At 43.1% G+C, this 17,571-nt stretch overlaps 1 protein-coding gene across 1 annotated transcript in view; it reads left to right on the top strand.

Annotated features, from left to right (window-relative positions):
* Nucleotides 1-17,571, top strand: part of ASPG (asparaginase) — a 374,392-nt gene that overhangs the window by 77,681 nt on the left and 279,140 nt on the right. The window contains exon 2 of the mRNA XM_085626272.1: nt 14,591-14,720. Within this exon, the coding sequence (XP_085482398.1) occupies nt 14,591-14,720 (130 nt within the window). The remainder of the gene's footprint in view (nt 1-14,590; nt 14,721-17,571) is intronic.

Raw genomic sequence — 17,571 nt, 5'->3', positions numbered from 1 at the left:
CTGGCGCCACATCTCCGTGCTATGTTCCTCGCGGCCCGTTCGGCGGGTTTACCCCCGCTGGACCAGCGTCTGGCCACTATCGTGGTTATTCATAAGGAGGGGAGGCCACGTCTTACAGGCCCATTTCTCTTTTGAATGCGGAGCCCAAAATTCTCGCCAAGGTGCTGGCTAATCGGCTGGTTAGCGTGGTGTGCGATCTGATTCACCAGGACCAGTCCGGCTTTATCCCTCATCGCAACACCGCGCTTAATCTGCGGCGTTTGCATGGGGTGCTCGCGCGGGTCCCGTTCATACGAGAGCCGGCCATTTTGGCGTCCTTGGACGCCACTATGGCGTTCGACACGCTTGAGTGGCCATATATTTGGGCGATGCTGGCGAAGTTTGGTTTCGGCTCGGGATTCATTGGTTGGGTGAAACTGTTATACTCCGGACCTCTGGCGCAGGTGGTGGTGAACGGTAGAGTGTCGGCTCCGTTTGAGCTGGGCAGGGGTACGCGGAAGGGCTGCCCGCTGTCGCCGCTCCTCTTCGCGCTTGCCTTGGAGCCCCTGGCGGAGTGGCTGCGGTGGGATCCTTCAATTCGTGGTCTCCGTTGGACCCCTGAGTATGAGGATCGCGTATCCCTTTACGCAGATGATATCCTTTTATACCTTGCTTCCCCGCGTAAATCGCTGATTGTAGTAGTGGATGTTTTGCATTCCTTTGGCCGCAATTCTGGCCTAGTCATCAACTGGGCTAAATCCTGTGTGTATGTCCTCTCCGGGGAGACTCCTATCCTACCGCGGGGCTGCCCTATCCAGGTCGCTCCGCAGGGATTTAAGTACCTGGGTATCTTTATCACCCTGGACGCTGAGGCCCGATATAAACAAAATTTGCTCCCCCCCCCTCCAGCGCCTGAAGGAGGACGTGGCGCGTTGGAGGCGCTTGCCGCTCTCATCGCTTGGCCGTGCGGCATTGTTTAAGATGATGTCGCTGCCACGTTTCCTATATGCTCTACAGAACACGATGGACGTTGTCCCGGCGCGCTACTTTCGCGAGGTGGAGAGTCTGCAGCGCCACCTATTCTGGGATGGGAGGCCGCGTATCGCCCTTGCGAAGCTGACACTCCCGTGGTATGACTGGGGGGTCGCCCTCCCAGACATCAAACGGTACTACTGGGCCTCCCAGCTGGCCGCGATAAACCACGGCCTTTACGGGCCCGCTCTAAACCCGGCCTTTGAGATGGATAAACTATTGCTGCCGGGTGGTGACTATAATCGGGCGCTTTATTCTCGATCGCTCGACGCGCGTCTGACGGGCCCTACGCGGGTCATGGTACGGGTGTGGCACGCGGCAAACTTGGCGATGGGGTGGAAGGATCGATTGACCCGGGCGACGCCACTGTATGCCTCTGAGCGGCTGGGCTCCCTGTGGACCTCGAAGGGCTTTGAGAAGTGGGACATGATAGGCATCAGCAGGGTGGGCGATCTCTGGACGAGGGGGGGGGGTTTCAAAACGTTCGATGTGCTGCAGACGGAATTCCAGTTGCAGGACAGGGAGTACTTTCGATATCTACAGGTCCGTCACGCGCTGGTCTCCGTATTCCCGGATGTTGCCTCCATCCCGGAGTACTCCCCTCTGGAAGATAGAGTGCTAGATGGGCATGTGCCGGATGGCACGATTTCCTTGATTTACAAAAAGCTCATCAACGATCGCTCGGGACTGTTGACTGGCCTTCGTGAGGCGTGGGTCGCCGATGGATTGGAGCTGGACGACGAGGACTGGGTGTCTGCGGTGGCCTACCCGAAAGAGGTGGCCATACCGGCCCGCCTTCGCTTTGTCCAGCTCAAAATACTCCATAGGGTCTATGTTACGGGGCCGGGTCTGATGCGTATGGGATATTCCGTGGATGGGTTGTGTAAGCATGGGTGTGGTTCCTTAGGGACCTTCGTCCATATTTTGTGGGAATGTCCGGAGGTGGCGCGATTCTGGCGTGGTGTGCATGCGGTGTTGCAGGCGGTCACACATGTGCCGCTGCTTCCTGAGGCGAGGAGGTGTCTGCTAAATGTGTGGGAGCCGACTGATTACTCAGTGCCGCAGATGTGGTGGGCGACTCTGGGCTAAATGGTGGCCAAGCGTGACATAGCGCAATTGTGGGGCTCCCAGAGGTCGCCAACGATCTCGGCATGGAAGGACAACATGGATTGGTGTATGTTTCGGGAAAAAGTGGTGTATGTCGCGAGAGGTAAGCCTGGGAAATGGGTGAAAGTATGGGGCCGCTGGAACTCCTACCGTGGCGGAATTTGTACCCCGCCACTGACGCCTGATCTGGCACTGGCCCCGTCTCCCTAGTCTCCTTGTCTCCTTGGTTCTGGGTACTGAGTCCACTTTGTTTCCGCTCCGGCCTGTCCCCCCCCCCCCCCGCTTTTCCTGTGGATCGGTAGGGTCCTCCCCAGGGGAGCTCATGCTGCTGCTTCGCCTTCTTGCTGCCTTGTGGATTTGTTTATGTCTTACATAAAAATGGAACCGCCATCTGGGGGGTCCGGACGGTGTGGCCGCCAACGTTTTTTCTTTCCAACTCCTGTGATCTCTCTCACGCTGCAGCGTGTGTTTCCCACTTGTATTCTATGCTCTTATTGTTTGCTAGCGGCCGGCCCGAAGGTTGTAGGCCCATTTTTGTATCTCTTTTGACTTCTGTAATAAAGGTTTAAAAAAAAAAAAATAATAATAATACTCCATTTATTGTTTGGGTAGCATTTGATAATAAAAGTGTTGGTAAAATGACACGCGAAGCTAATAAACACTTGTATCATTCACAAATATTGGATACATGGACAACAATACATCCTATAGCAAGACATTTCCAATATACTAAAAATGTATTACTATTATACGCAAACCATTTCCATTACGCCAAGCATCGGCAAGAACTATACATAGGACACAAGGAGAAACTATAGAACTACTTTATATACACTTTTTAATAACAGTAAAATTCATCATCTGCATTATGTAGCTTTAAGCAGAGCAAAATCTATAGAAAACATATATATTCAGAACTTTAAGGAGGAGAAAATTATAGTACATCCCAAAGTAAATTTAGAAATGGAAAGATTAAGAACACATATGCCTCTAGAAATTTCTGTACCACAATTAGAAACATACAGTGCACATATTAATATTATCACACACAATATACGGTCACTTCAGAAACATTTTAGATCTATGTTATCGGATAGAAACATGTTACGAGCAGACATCATTTGTTTAACTGAGATAAACACTACAAAAAAGGCAACACAACTTGATTTTTTAATAGAACATTATCATCATATGATATTTGATAAATTCCATACACAAAATACAAACCATGGGATGATGCTTTACTACAAAAGGGATATTTTTATTCTACCTATTTATGAAACACAACAAGGGGTTGACATTATACATTTCACATTACATATTAATCATAACGATTACCTACTGGTAATCATATACAAACCACCACATGGATTAATACAATCACTATTGCAAACAATTATAAACATAACAAACTTTTACCAAAACTACAAATACATCATTATGGGGGATTTTAATGTAGATTTGAAAAATAACAATACTGCCAATGAACTTCTTGATTAAAAAAAAATTAGGATGCATACAAATCATAGACAGTTACACAACGAACTACCAAACTTTATTAGAGCACATATACACAAGTGATATACTGCAAAACTATGGGACATTAGAATACTATTACAGCGATCATAAAGCTTTATGGGTATCAATTTGATATGCTACTAACTTTTCTATCATTTCAGATGCTGACTATTTAACAAATTATTAATAAGCCAGCAGAAGACAACAAACCGTAGCAAAACCAATCAGAGTCAACGTTATCAAGTGCTCTGAAAAAACATACTACAAAAATGCTAAACAAGAAAACAAAGTCCGGTTTCATTTGGCATTAGCTGATGCAACTAGACAGATCAAAGCTACGTGTTATCAAGGAGAATTGCATAATCAAATTAAAGAAAACAATGGACTCCTAATACGCAATTTCTTAATAAAAAACAATTCAATACTTCTAAACAAACAAAAATAACAAAATGAATGTAATGCAATGCCAATATCAGACTTTATAGTCAAACAAGCAGAACAAATATTGCAACCGCCAGCACCACCAGCATCACCTATAAAGGCGGTAAAAGAAGCACGCTTAAAAAGCCTTATGACAGTTTGCGGAACTATTGCAGAAGTAAGTATCAAACGCACTTTAAAGTACTATGCCTCTAACTCACTATTCCTCTACTAACAATTAACCCTAAATAAACAATCCATACATCATCATCATAGATATCCATCAGCCGATTCCTTCGAAAATCATCCTATACCACTCCCTATGTATCACTATTCTACTAACTATATACAAATACATCTAATTCAAAGTTTCTAGCTCTAAAGCTCCCTCTCTCCCTCTATCTTTACATCCTATATATGTTTCACTCAATACACAAACCATCTGTCACTAGCAAGAACTAGCTCTATCACTCACTAACAAAAACATATCTACATCTAAGACTCTCACATTAAATCACTCACTAGCAACAACTACTAACAATTGCCTACATTGCATTAATAACTAACTATTGCTGTTAATAACTCACTAACTCTCTCACTAACACTCTACATGAATAAAAAGGGAATTTTAATTATGTGTTTTTTTTTTTTAAAAGGAAGGACCAATTAAGACAGTCTTCATCAACGGGCAAACAACTAACATTAAATCAATAACCATAAAAGACTCAACGGATTTCGTCAAGGTGACATTATGGAGAGAGGCAACAACTTTTGAAACCAACATCGGAGAATACGTTACATTAACACATGTCACTGTACATGAATTCAATGGAGAGAAAATATTAAATACGACAAGGCACAGCAAAATACAAGTGAGTACAAAAAGTTCAAACTGGGAAAACACAACTTCTAGGACTGTTGCAATAACTATCACTTCTGTCGCTTGTAACACGATTCAATCCCTCTTCTAACCTTATAAACCTCTACATTGCTAATGCCCATCACGAAATATTCTAACCCTCTTACAACCATCTACCCTTTTAATACCCCTCTACACCTCTACTACCCCTCTAGCCCTATACCACTCTTCTAACACTAAACCCCTCTAATAAAACTATACCCTACTATCCCGGCACTAACACTCTTCTAAACATCTTCTGCCACTATTCAGAACATATACACCTCTTCCACACACAAATTACAACGCAAATCCCATTCTACCCCTGTAATACACTTTTACTATACCTCTAAACTTCTACTGCCACCTAAACCTCTTCTACACCTCTATCCCTATAACACTCTTATATCCCTCTTCTAACCTTTTAGCCCTCTACACCTCAACTATATTCTACTATTAAAACAGTATTCAAACCCTCTACCCCTTTACTACCCCTCTAACACTACACTACCCCCCTCAACCCCTATACTATTCGACAAACACTATAGCCACTTTTATACCCCTCTACTACCACTCAAAAACACTTCTAGCCCTCTACACTTATTATACCACCGTCTACACACTTCTACACCTCTACCCCTCAGCTACCCCACTACCCCTCTTCTAACGAACTTATATCCCTCTTTTACACCACTACCACTCTGTTAACCCTCTAGCCCTCAAACTATCTTCTACCACATTACCACTACACTGCCTCGCTTAAAAAAAAAACTACCTCCATTATACCCCTCTACGTCTACTACTTTCAAAATCTCTGTCTCTATTTCACAAATCTAACAATATTCTACCCTTTAACAGGTCTTAAACACCTCGAACACTCTTGTACACTGAACATCTTGTCTAACCCTCTAATTATATTCTACTTCTACAATAAACATCTAACCCTTTTCAACACCTCTACTACCCCTCAATTCCTCTACTACCCCTCTACCACTCGACTACCGCTATACTACCCCTCTGCTACCGCTCTACTACCCCTATAACACTCTACTACCCCTCTACACCTCTTATACTAACTTTCAGGGGAAAAAATCATTAACCCCAATAGTAATACTTCTTTACATTCTATTCACAGGTAACAGAACTGGTAAACAGACCTAATATTGAATAAAAAATGTCGACAGGACAGAATATCGAGTTTTTAATATAGAATGGACAGAATATCGAATTGCCAAAATATAGTGGTGAAGAATATCGAAAATCAGGTAAGGAATATTGATTTAAATAATATAGAAGTAAGTAATATCAACAGTCATAATATAGTTGTTAAAAATATCGAATTTTTTTATAGTGTTTTAAGTGTTAGTATATGTGTTAAAAGTATGTATTAATTTTGGAATGTATGTTTGAATATTTTAAAAGTAATGAATTTTAGGGTATTTCATTTTTGTGTAATTTAATTCCGTAGCGGGTTGTGGGTTTATAAGGGATTAGGGTGGGAAGCAATTTAATTATAGTACATTAAATAACAATTTTTAGGAATTATTAATAATTTTTAATTTAATTTTGCGTTTTACTTCTGTAGCGGGTTGTGGGTTTATAGGGGAATAGGGTGGGAAGTAATGTAATTGTTATTAGGTAATTATTAATTGGTATTGAAAATTAATTGGTTGATTAATTATTAATTGGTAAATAATTTTTATTAATTGGTAATTAATTTGTATTTGTTTAATTGATAATTATGTTAATTGTATTTATTATTTGTAGCGGGTTGTGGGTTTATAGGGGATTATGGTGGGAAGTAATTTAATTGTAAATAATTAATTATTGAAATTATTTTTGTATATTGATTAATTTATTATTAAATAATTATTAATTGGTATTGTATTTATTATTTTTTGTTATTGAAAATTATTTGGTTAATTATTAATAGGTAATTAATTAAACCATTTATTGGTATTTATAATTAATAATTAAATATTGTGTGATTGGTAATTCATTTTAATACTTTTTATTTTGGTATTAATAATTAATTTATTTTTAATGAAATATTAAATTATTATTTTCCCTACTATTGCACTCACTGGAGTGGGAATAGTAATTTTTACCCCTACGCTATCCAACGCTTTCCCTACTATCGCACTCACTGGAGTGGGAATAATAAATGTTACCCTCCCGGTATCCAACGTTTTCCCTACTGTTGCACGCTCTGGAGTTTGAATAGTAATTTTTACCCCTACGCTATCCAACGCTTTCCCTACTGTTGCACTCTTTGGAGTGGGAATAGTAATTTTTACCCCTACGCCATCTGACGTTTTCCCTACTGTTGCACTCACTGGAGTGGGAATAGTAAATTTTGCCCTCCCGCTATCCAACGCTTTCCCTACTGTTGCACTCTCTGGAGTGGGAATAGTAATTTTTACCCCTACGCTATCCAACGCTTTCCCTACTGTTGCACTCTCTGGAGTGGGAATAGTAATTTTTACCCCTACGCTATCCAATGCTTTCCCTAATATTGCACTTACTGGAGTGGTAAAAGTAAATTTTACCCACCCGCTATCCTACGCAAAAAATATTGAATATTTTTAATTAATATTACGTTAATATATATATATGTATTACTTTTTTTTTTTTACTTACATTAATTATTTATTAATGTTAAAGTTATTTAAGTATTTTTAAGTATGTTTCAGTTAATTATATGTATTATTTCATTAATTTTACATTACTTTTAAGACATTTAAAAAATTCGATATTTTGACTAACTATATTTTTTACAACGATATTTTGGATTCTATATTTTTGTACTTACCTGTTTGGAGATACACATTCGATATTTTGGCATTCTATATTTTTTCCTCTATTTTGGTAGGTCGATATTCTCCTTCTCGATATTTTGTCAGTGATCCAACAGAACCACCACTGGAAACCATCGAAATTGAAATATATGGCATTGAAAAAACCGAAGGCACAATAAGTACTATTACTACCCAAGTAAAAAGCACGGACACGTTCCAATCAATGGATATAAGCAATACACTTCTCATCAATTGGCTTATGCTTAATGAAGATATAGAAGACTTAGCAGATGCTCTTATACACCATTTGCCACAAACATGTGAAGCTATTTTTTGCAATGGGAAAATTATTGAAATAATAAAAGATATTACAACAGAGGAAATGATTACAATTAACCATGCATACATTTGCAGGTCAATAATTGATACTAATTAATACCACAATTTGCCAATGTAAGTATATAATATATGTTAATAATTGTAAAACTTGTACAACAATAAAAAAATGTTCTGCATTGTAAAAAATAAATTAAGTAACATATTAATTTGCAAAAGGACTATGTTGTTGTATGTTAGACTTAATAGCACAACATCAATAAGTATCTCATTAGCAAACAATCCTTATCAGCTTATAAGGTTCACACATCCTACAGACACAACGTTCAGACACAGGCTAAACTAATTTCAAAAGGTTTTAAGTGTTCATGTTCTGGGAAGTTCCCTTCTTACTTCTCTTCCTCACGCAAGCAAGCAAAAAGTGCTGTTCAATCACTTTACATGGTACCATAGAGACCTTTATTTAGTTATTATTTTTCTTTTATTTACAAACTCTAATCGGAATTCTTTTTAAACTAATTACGGTTGTCCATGCAACGTACACCTATTCTACCGTACTTCTACACCTCTACCCCTCTTCTAACACTCTACCACTCAACTACCCCTCAAACCCTCTACTATCGTGCAAACACTCTACTACGCCTCTACTACCCCTTTACTACCCATCTTAAACATCTCTACCCCTCTTCAACACCTCAACCCCTCAACACTTCTTCTAAACCATACGGGGGTGGGGTACGCGCCGTACATAGTACACGCCGTACATACGGGGGTGGGGGTACGGTGCGTACATGCGGGGGGGCTGGGGGTATGGTGCGGACGTGTAGGGATGGGGGTACGGTGCGTACAGGGCCCCCTTTTCCTCGTGCATCGCGGCGTACTTAGTTTTTCCGGCACTTTTTGGCTCCCGTAAAAATATTCCCGTGCGAAGTGCTGTGGGTACGAATCGTACTTGCTGGTCCGTAAAACGCTGCCTGACATCCGTGCGAATGTCGCGTACGCGCTGTCCCGGATCGGACTTGTATGTATTTTTTAGTTGCACGGTGTTTTTTACGATTCGTACGGAAATGGTATTTCTGTACGAATCGTACTTGCTGGTTTGTAAGGTGCATTCCCCGGGTACGAGTCGTACGGAGAAAACGCTCCGTACGACGATTCGTACCCGGGTTTTACAGGATCGGAATCGGCACCTTAATGTTGTTGTACCAATGATATTGTGTTGCATAACTAAATACTTATAAGGTCCCAAAGGCGAGACCTATTGGCTATGCCAATGCTTGTTTCACATTTGCATGCATGCTTTGTTTGAATGATTGCATTTCTATCACTGTCACGTTTGTTATTAAGTTTGAAACTGCCATTGTGCAGAAATAACTACACTACCTTGATGGGAAGGTCCCTGTTAAGCGCTGCCATATGTGTCTTTTTACCACCGTTGCTACATAGATGTTTAATTATCTCCCCTCCTCAATAGGTCAATGTGCCTGATGTTTCTCTATACGAGAGGTAGGTCCTCTCTATGTACTTTCTTTGGTGCCCTGCTCTATTAGTTTATTGATGAGGGTATACTTGGACCTGGCCCTGGCCCTGATGAATGCCTGAGACCACTCGGCTGAACTAAAGGGGCAGAAACATGTTGGCAAGTTCAGTCAGTAGCACATAATGGTCATAGCAACCAAAAATGTCCTCTGACAACACCTTACGTTTTTAGGTCGAGCCTAGAGCAGCGCATGCGCTGCTTGCTCGACTTTTAGTAAAGGGGTACCAGATGCTGCCATGGCCGGCCTAGAGCTTGAGTGCATGTGCGCGGGCGCGCGCTTTGCGTGCCTCTCTCTGCGCTTCAATTTCCTCCCCCACCACATATCTCGTCACTCTGCTGACCTTATTAAGTGCATCGCGATCACTTTCGCACACAACTCCCAGGCTTCTCTTGCGTTTCTTCCCCCACTGTTTTTCCTTTAATTCCTCTCCAGCCCCTTTACGCATCTCCCAATATATGCCGCCTGTTTCTCCTTTTTTCACGGTTTTGCTTCCTTCCTGTCTACACTCTGCTCTCTCTCTTTTACACATTTCACACTGTTCTGCTGTCCCGACTTTGCTCCTGTTTTTGCATTCCTTTCTATCTCTTTGCACATATCTCATGAGCTGGTCCTCTGTCTGTCCGCCCTCCTTTTCACATTTTTTCCACTTTGTTAAACATCTCCCACTATCCTTTTCCTCTGTCTTGCACACTATCCTCTTCTTTCCAATTTCTCGTATCTGCATCCTTTCCCTCACCTTTTACACATCTTTTACCAGTCTGCTCATGTCTTGAATGTTGTTCCCGCGTCTGTTCTTTCAGCTATCCTTTCCATCACTTTTAAATGCCTCCCACCATCATGCGCCTTTCCCGTCCACACTGTTCCACCAACAAACTACATCACCTTTAGGTAATTTCGCAAATTTAGAGCCCGAATGCCACTCTGATGGGTTTTGGAGCACCAAGTCATTAAAGCATATTGAAAAATCAAGTCGCAATGAAAAGAAGAAACTGCAGGAAGGTCATGAGTTATAGCATGGATAGGAGGGAGGCAGCACTGCCCACCACGTTACGAACTCTTTGCACGTATATTATTTGCTTTCACAAATGAATGTTTCTCCGAAAAGGGTACCTTGTTTTCTCGTCTGTTCTTTTATTGAAAAGGGTTTATGTACTTTAAATAAACATGCATTCACCGAGTTTATTATTGACCAAATAATTGTGTCCTTTTAGTACTGGCTCGAGATTAATTGTTTCATTTCAGTACTCTGGTGTGGGTGCTCCCAATTAAAGGCAGCCATTTTTGTCTTTATATGGCTGTCTATCAAAGTCCACCATTTGAGCCGATTAGAATAGCCCGAAGGAAGACAATTGACCCAGAGAAGATGGGCTTGGAGTCAGATCTGTCAAGTAGTGGGTGGGAGGTTCTAGTTTTCGCTCTTTCCAATACTTTTCTCTGAGTGTGCAATTTCCGCTCTTGTAAATGTACAAGACTTAGTTGTTTTGGTTCCTCCTGTGCTTGCTCTACACCATGTCATTGTAATGTGGTTTCATGAACTACTTCTGTTCAGAAACGTTAGGAGTGAAATCACCCAGTAGTAGTAGTGATGGCAGTCTTTAATATTTAATGTCCATCCTCCAAGATCTGCATTGACTTTCCCTAAAGTTTTGTGATCCATTCAGTTCGGTCTTAGCAACATACTGAGCATTTCAATGCTAGTGGCCGCAAGATAAAACAAGCATTGACATAGCCAATAGGTCTCGCATTTGGGACTTTATGTGCTTAGCCATGCTACAGTTGATGTTGTTGCACCAATGATATTGTGCTGCATAACTAAACATTTATAAGGTCCCAAAGGAGAGACCTATTGGCTATGCCAATGCTTGTTTAAATAAGCCTAGGATACCACCTAAATAAAGGATACTTTGTGGATTATCCTAAGGCGTTTTTTTACTCTTTGAACTGGAGCCAAGTTTTATCCAGAACAAATAAGTAATTTCTAAGAACTCCCCCAGGACAGCCCCACCCTGAGTTCGAGTCTGCCCTGGTCGTACCACCTTACCAGGGTGGGACGACGTGTCAAGTGATGAAGCATGTAACATTACGTGAGTGAGCCTACCTCGTCTAATTCTTGGAATTGCCTTGTTTTACCTGAGGGAGTGTAACAGTAGGTGGTAAGACTGCCAATAGCTATAGGTTTCTTAGGAAAATTGTTCCATGCACTAGAAAAGGGGGTCACTCCAGTTTTTGTGTTTCATTGGTTCTCTGGGGTAGGCATTAACCCGGTAGTACATATTTCTCTCTCCTTGTGTTATATGATGTGTTTGCCAGGGCCTGTTGGAACTCTAACCAAAGTACTTGCATAAAATGATATCCCACAGTCATTGCTAAAAGTAGTTATATCGCAATTGATCAGTTTTGGCCAGTCTGTATTTCGGTCAACCGTGTTGAAGGCCACTGTGTAGTCCACAAAGTACACAGATAGGAGGCCAAACAAATTGATAGATTTATGTGCCATGTTGAACAGTGCGAGTATGTTATTGATGTTGCTGCAGTTGGGTTGAAAGCCAGCTTGATAGAAGGTACTATTTATTTTTCAGTTTGGCCTGTGAATTTTAAAGGGTTATGAGACCGTAATAACTAGAATTTGTGTTGGCGCCCATTATTATCGATGGGAAACAGAATGGAATCTTTCCAAGATTCAGGTATTCCTGTCAGTTGGAATTAACAGAGGGAAAAAAGGATACAGTGTGTTTACTCTATCATAGATTCCGACTTGTATACCTAGCTGGGGAATCCATTAAGTCCTGGGTTGCCATTTGACCTACAGGACCTTAAGGCTTGGTTAACCCAGGATGTGCAAAGCAAACGCAAAGAGATGATTCACGGAGCCCTGAAACCTTTCAGACACTCGCTCCCAGGCACAGATCTGGGTTGAATCCATCATCGTTCTTTAGCAAACTTTGTCACCCCAGTTCAGACCCAGCCATATGCAAATCATTGCTGACCCTATTCCTTATGGGAACAGTCCAGCCGAACTACCAAACCAGGTTTTTCCTGGACCGGAATTAAGCATTATATATATAGATCGAGATATAGATATATTTTTTGTATGTTTGGCAACTTCTTCAATTTGTCAGAACTGGGAAAAAGCTTAGATGCCAGTTAAGTATGATCAAGATATGACTACCGAGGGTACCAACCAGGATGAAGTTAAATTGACTTTGAGAGAATAAGTTATGGTGTGCAAGTGTTTGTACATGACAAATTATGTTCCCGCTTTGGAAGTACAAAGGTGCTTCTGTGGCTCAGGTTTTCCATTAGGCAGTGAAACTACAGTGGAGCAAATTCCAACCACCCTCCCACCTCCTAATTAAAACACAGAGGTTAGGTAGGGTTGGAAATGGGGCACGTTCACCATGGGGCTGAGATGAAGGTGCTCCTCAACAATAGCCTTACTAAGGGGAAGCGGTACAAAAGGGGGTGGTGATGGACGGAGCATCAGAACCAATCAAACACTCACACCCAGTCAACAGATCTGGGTTTGATCCATCACCGTTCTTTAGCCCACTCTGCCACCCCAGTTCAGACATGGCCATATGCAAATCCGTCTGACCCTGTGCCTCATGGGAACAGTCTAGCCCGAACTGCCAAGCCATGCCTTCCCTGGACCGGAGACAAGCTTCCTAGGACCGGTTTCTGGCATTTCAGCCGTCTTCAGCCAGGCTTGCTTGAATCCAGTGGCAAAGTGAGCAAGGGACTCGCGTCTGAGCATACCCTGCCAACTTATGGCGAACAAACCATCACTGTTCTTTAGCCCACTCTGCCACCCCAGTTCAGACATGGCCATATGCAAATCCGTCTGACCCTGTGCCTCATGGGAACAGTCCAGCCCGAACTGCCAAGCCATACCTTCCCTGGACCGGAAACAAGCTTCCTAGGACCGGTTTCTGGCATGAAACCTTTCAGACACTCGCTCCCAGGCACAGATCTGGGTTGAATCCATCATCGTTCTTTAGCAAACTTTGCCACCCCAGTTCAGACCCAGCCATATGCAGATCATTGCTGACCCTATTCCTTATGGGAACTGTCCAGCCGAACTACCAAACCAGGTTTTTCCTGGACCGGAATTAAGCATTATATATATAGATCGAGATATAGATATATTTTTTGTATGTTTGGCAACTTCTTCAATTTGTCAGAACTGGGAAAAAGCTTAGATGCCAGTTAAGTATGATCAAGATATGACTACCGAGGGTACCAACCAGGATGAAGTTAGATTGGCTTTGAGAGAATTAGTTATGGTGTGCAAGTGTTTGTACATGACAAATTATGTTCCCGCTTTGGAAGTACAAAGGTGCTTCTGTGGCTCAGGTTTTCCATTAGGCAGTGAAACTACAGTGGAGCAAATTCCAACCACCCTCCCACCTCCTAAATAAAACAGAGGTTAGGTAGGGTTGGAAATGGGGCACGTTCACCATGGGGCTGAGATGAAGGTGCTCCTCAACAATAGCCTTACTAAGGGGAAGCAGCAGCTATTCTGGGCAGGTGGAGAGAGAAGATAGCAACATCTGAGCATAGCATACTTGGGCATCAACCTCACTGCAAACACAATGCTGTGAATGGAGCTGGGAGAGTGATGCTGTATTTCATGATTGTAGCCTATTCAAGTGCACTAAAGTGTGGGGAAGGGCCGGTGGAAACGTGCAACCAGAGAGGATTCCGTAAGACACCTGTAGCTTTCTGTAAAGAATTGACTAAGTTCTTTGTAGCAGGTGACTGTCTAATACCTGTCTCCTCCATAAGATTTCAATATACTTTTCCTGGTCTCGAAATTAATTCTCAGAGCTCCCCCATTATGTGTCCATTTTATGTGCTTTGTAAGTGGGTGCTTACAAATGTGCGGAACATGAAAAAATGATTGTCTTGTGTAAATGGTGGTCTATGCATGGTTAACTTACGTTTTTCCGTTTTATCCACAGTACTGTTACCTCGGCCTAATGCTTTCGCGTCTGCCCTGAAAAAGCAGCCAAGTCTTCATGATGAGCATTATGCACAGCAAACCAAGCTGTATGACTGCTTTGATTCTCCAGACAATATCTTGGTACTCCCGTAAGTATCGAATATACGCCCCGCCCCACAGTTGGTTTATTTGATTTTCAACATCAGTACAATAACTATTGCATAAAAGTGATGTCTATACATAGGCATGGTTAAAACATACATTCGCTTTACAGAATTTTCATTTGTTATGCTGAGAACGAGTGGAACAAGCTAATCAAGTGTCAGCCAGAGAGGCCAAAGGGGAGGGGAACACGTCTGGGGGAGACGGCAGGGGACACCCTGTAGGCTACATTCAAAGGTATGAGGGTATACCCCTATATCTGCGCTGGCTAACGTGGGATCATGAGGGCCAGGCCTGCTAAAAAGTACATTCCTTCTCCCAAGGGATGATAATCTGTAGACATGAGAGGGTGCATACAAAAGAGCGAATAGACCCTACCCCTGCATACCGGGGCCGGCGCAGTAAGAAAGAGAGGGCGAGGACAAGGGCAAGTTGCCCTAAATAGGCCCACGCCCCCTCCCCCCCCCTCGGGGTGCCGGCTCCGGACGGAAGTGACGTCACGTCGTCGCTGACCCGGAAGTAATTCTTGCTGCAGTCCCGTTTACTCCATCGACGAGAACCACCAAGGGGGGCGTGACCGGGTGCGGGGGGGGGGGGGGCAAGTCCTAAGTGCGCGCTTCTTGGCAAAGGGACTAGGTGACCAACTAGCCAAAAACTGAAGACAAGAACGAAAACCACGGAGAAGAGGGAAGGAAAACCTCCAGCTCAGCAGGGGGGAGTGTAGTGACAGTAAGCATTACAAAAAAAAAACATTTGCAATGCAATAGGTCTCGCACTGACACGATTTTGAGCTATTGGCATTGCAATGACAATGCCTTCTATATATGTTTTGGATTTTAAAACATAAATACAAGGCATTGTTATTTCAAATACTAATAGCTTAAAATCGTCTGGTTTGATAACTGCATTGAAGCCGGTGGACACCTGTACCTAGCGCTGGGACACCTCTAATGAGGTCTCCCCACACCGCACTGATTAGAGGCATGATCCTCGTTCTAATTCCAGCTGCATTAGCCTCACAATAACTTTAGACCAAAGTAATCTCATCAAATTCATACATCATACATCTCATCAAGTTCTTCCCCATCCAACCGGCTCCTCTAACTTACTTTCCTGTCACTGGCTCTTACCTAGTTCTGGACGGTTTGGTTCGCTGCACGTCCTCCTGTTGCTGATTAGCTATCTTTCCCGAGCATGAATATAGTGTTGCTGATCAGCGTGTGCTGGATTCTGGAAGCGTGGCCCTTACGTGACTTGCTAACAGACTGGCCTCAGAAAGCACAACATGTTGATGGAGACCTGCGGAGCGACATGTGGGTGTCCCCAAGAGTGACTGCCTTCTGGGACAGGCAAGGAAGTGCATGTAAATCACCAAAGAAGAAAGCGTCTAGTTACCATTAGAGGAAGTGCCCATTTGGTGAAAGAGGTTGACACGGGTCCCCCTTTCTATCTGTCTCATATGTACCCCACTATCTGGTCATCCAGGCCCCATGAAGGAAGGGCTCAGGAACCCCTGTAGTCACACTTTTGTCAAGGTGCGTTCCTCTCGAGAAACCTGATCCCGTCTGCTCTTTCCTCCCACCTGGTGGTGTGTGAGGACATCCCGTCACATTGTTGTGTATTTACAGCTACAGATGCTATGTTGAGTAGAACCATGAGGGATATATAATCAAAAAATAAAATCTCGGATAGCTCTTCTGTGTGAAAACACGTTTGGAGGCCAGCTTACCCTTGAGGCCCCACAGTCTCTAGTTCCCTACCGGGGAGTGTGTTTGTGGCCTCAGCACGTACACAGCAGGAAGGAGAAGAGCAGCAGAGCGGCGAATGGCAAGGAGCAGGTAAGTTATTTTCATTTTTTCAGTTGTCTGTACGTCGGTTCCACCCTCCACCCCCCCCCTCCCCTTCCCCCCCCCCCCCCTCTCACCCCAGACCCCTCCCCAGCCACTCTGCTGCGAGATAATCCACTACTGGTGGCTTGTGGCTAGTTTCAGAGAAAAAGAGAGAAAGCGGTATTTGTTCATAAAGCATAAATGCCCACTATGCTTGTTATCCAGGTTGTATACATTTGCTGTTGTTAAGCACTCATACGCTCTGTATGGACTTGTTTTCTTTGATGTGAACATTTACTGTTGTAAAGCACTCTGATACCTTCAGGCCTAGCTGGCACTATATAAAACTCTCAAATAAATGAAAGGGTGCAAGTACTCAGTACCAGACAGTACTTGCCATTTAAAGTACTGAGCTGCATCAAACCCCCTTGTCCAGCATTTGCCTAAACAAATGCTGGGACGATAGTTAAAACAGTCAATCAACTCATGTTGAAATACGGGAAAGGGAATAGGGTCAAATGTTATACTTCAAAACTTCGTTGGGAGACTTGTATGTAAGGGTGCGATGGTCCTGGGGAGGAAGTCAGTGACACGCAGAGTGTGTCCCCCAGGGATCGGGGGAATAAGGTCATCCGGAGATCAGAGCCTTACTTCCTGTACAAACACTGACAGTCAACGGCCCTCCACATTTGTATGGGGGATGGAAAGTCTTGTTCTAGGTTTGATGGAATCTTGCATTGATACAGCCCGTGATGCACCTGTTCTGTGTGTACTAGACAAACCTGGGAAAAGCTTTAGATGCACTAAAGTTAATGACTTACTGATCTATTAAAAGGAGATAAAACGGAAAAGCCACACCCCCTCCCTCCCGCCACTCCCTGGACCCTAACATCATACATGCAAAGCTCGACGAATGAAACATATCCCAGGATGACTCGCACTCTAAACCTCGGAACTGTGTGGGCGGCACTTACACAGCGCTATGAGGCCTTAATAATGACAGGTTGAG

This window comes from Triturus cristatus, chromosome 9, assembly GCF_964204655.1.
Source record: "Triturus cristatus chromosome 9, aTriCri1.1, whole genome shotgun sequence".
NCBI classification, from domain to species: domain Eukaryota; kingdom Metazoa; phylum Chordata; class Amphibia; order Caudata; family Salamandridae; genus Triturus; species Triturus cristatus.
This window is presented reverse-complemented; position numbering and strand designations above follow the sequence as displayed.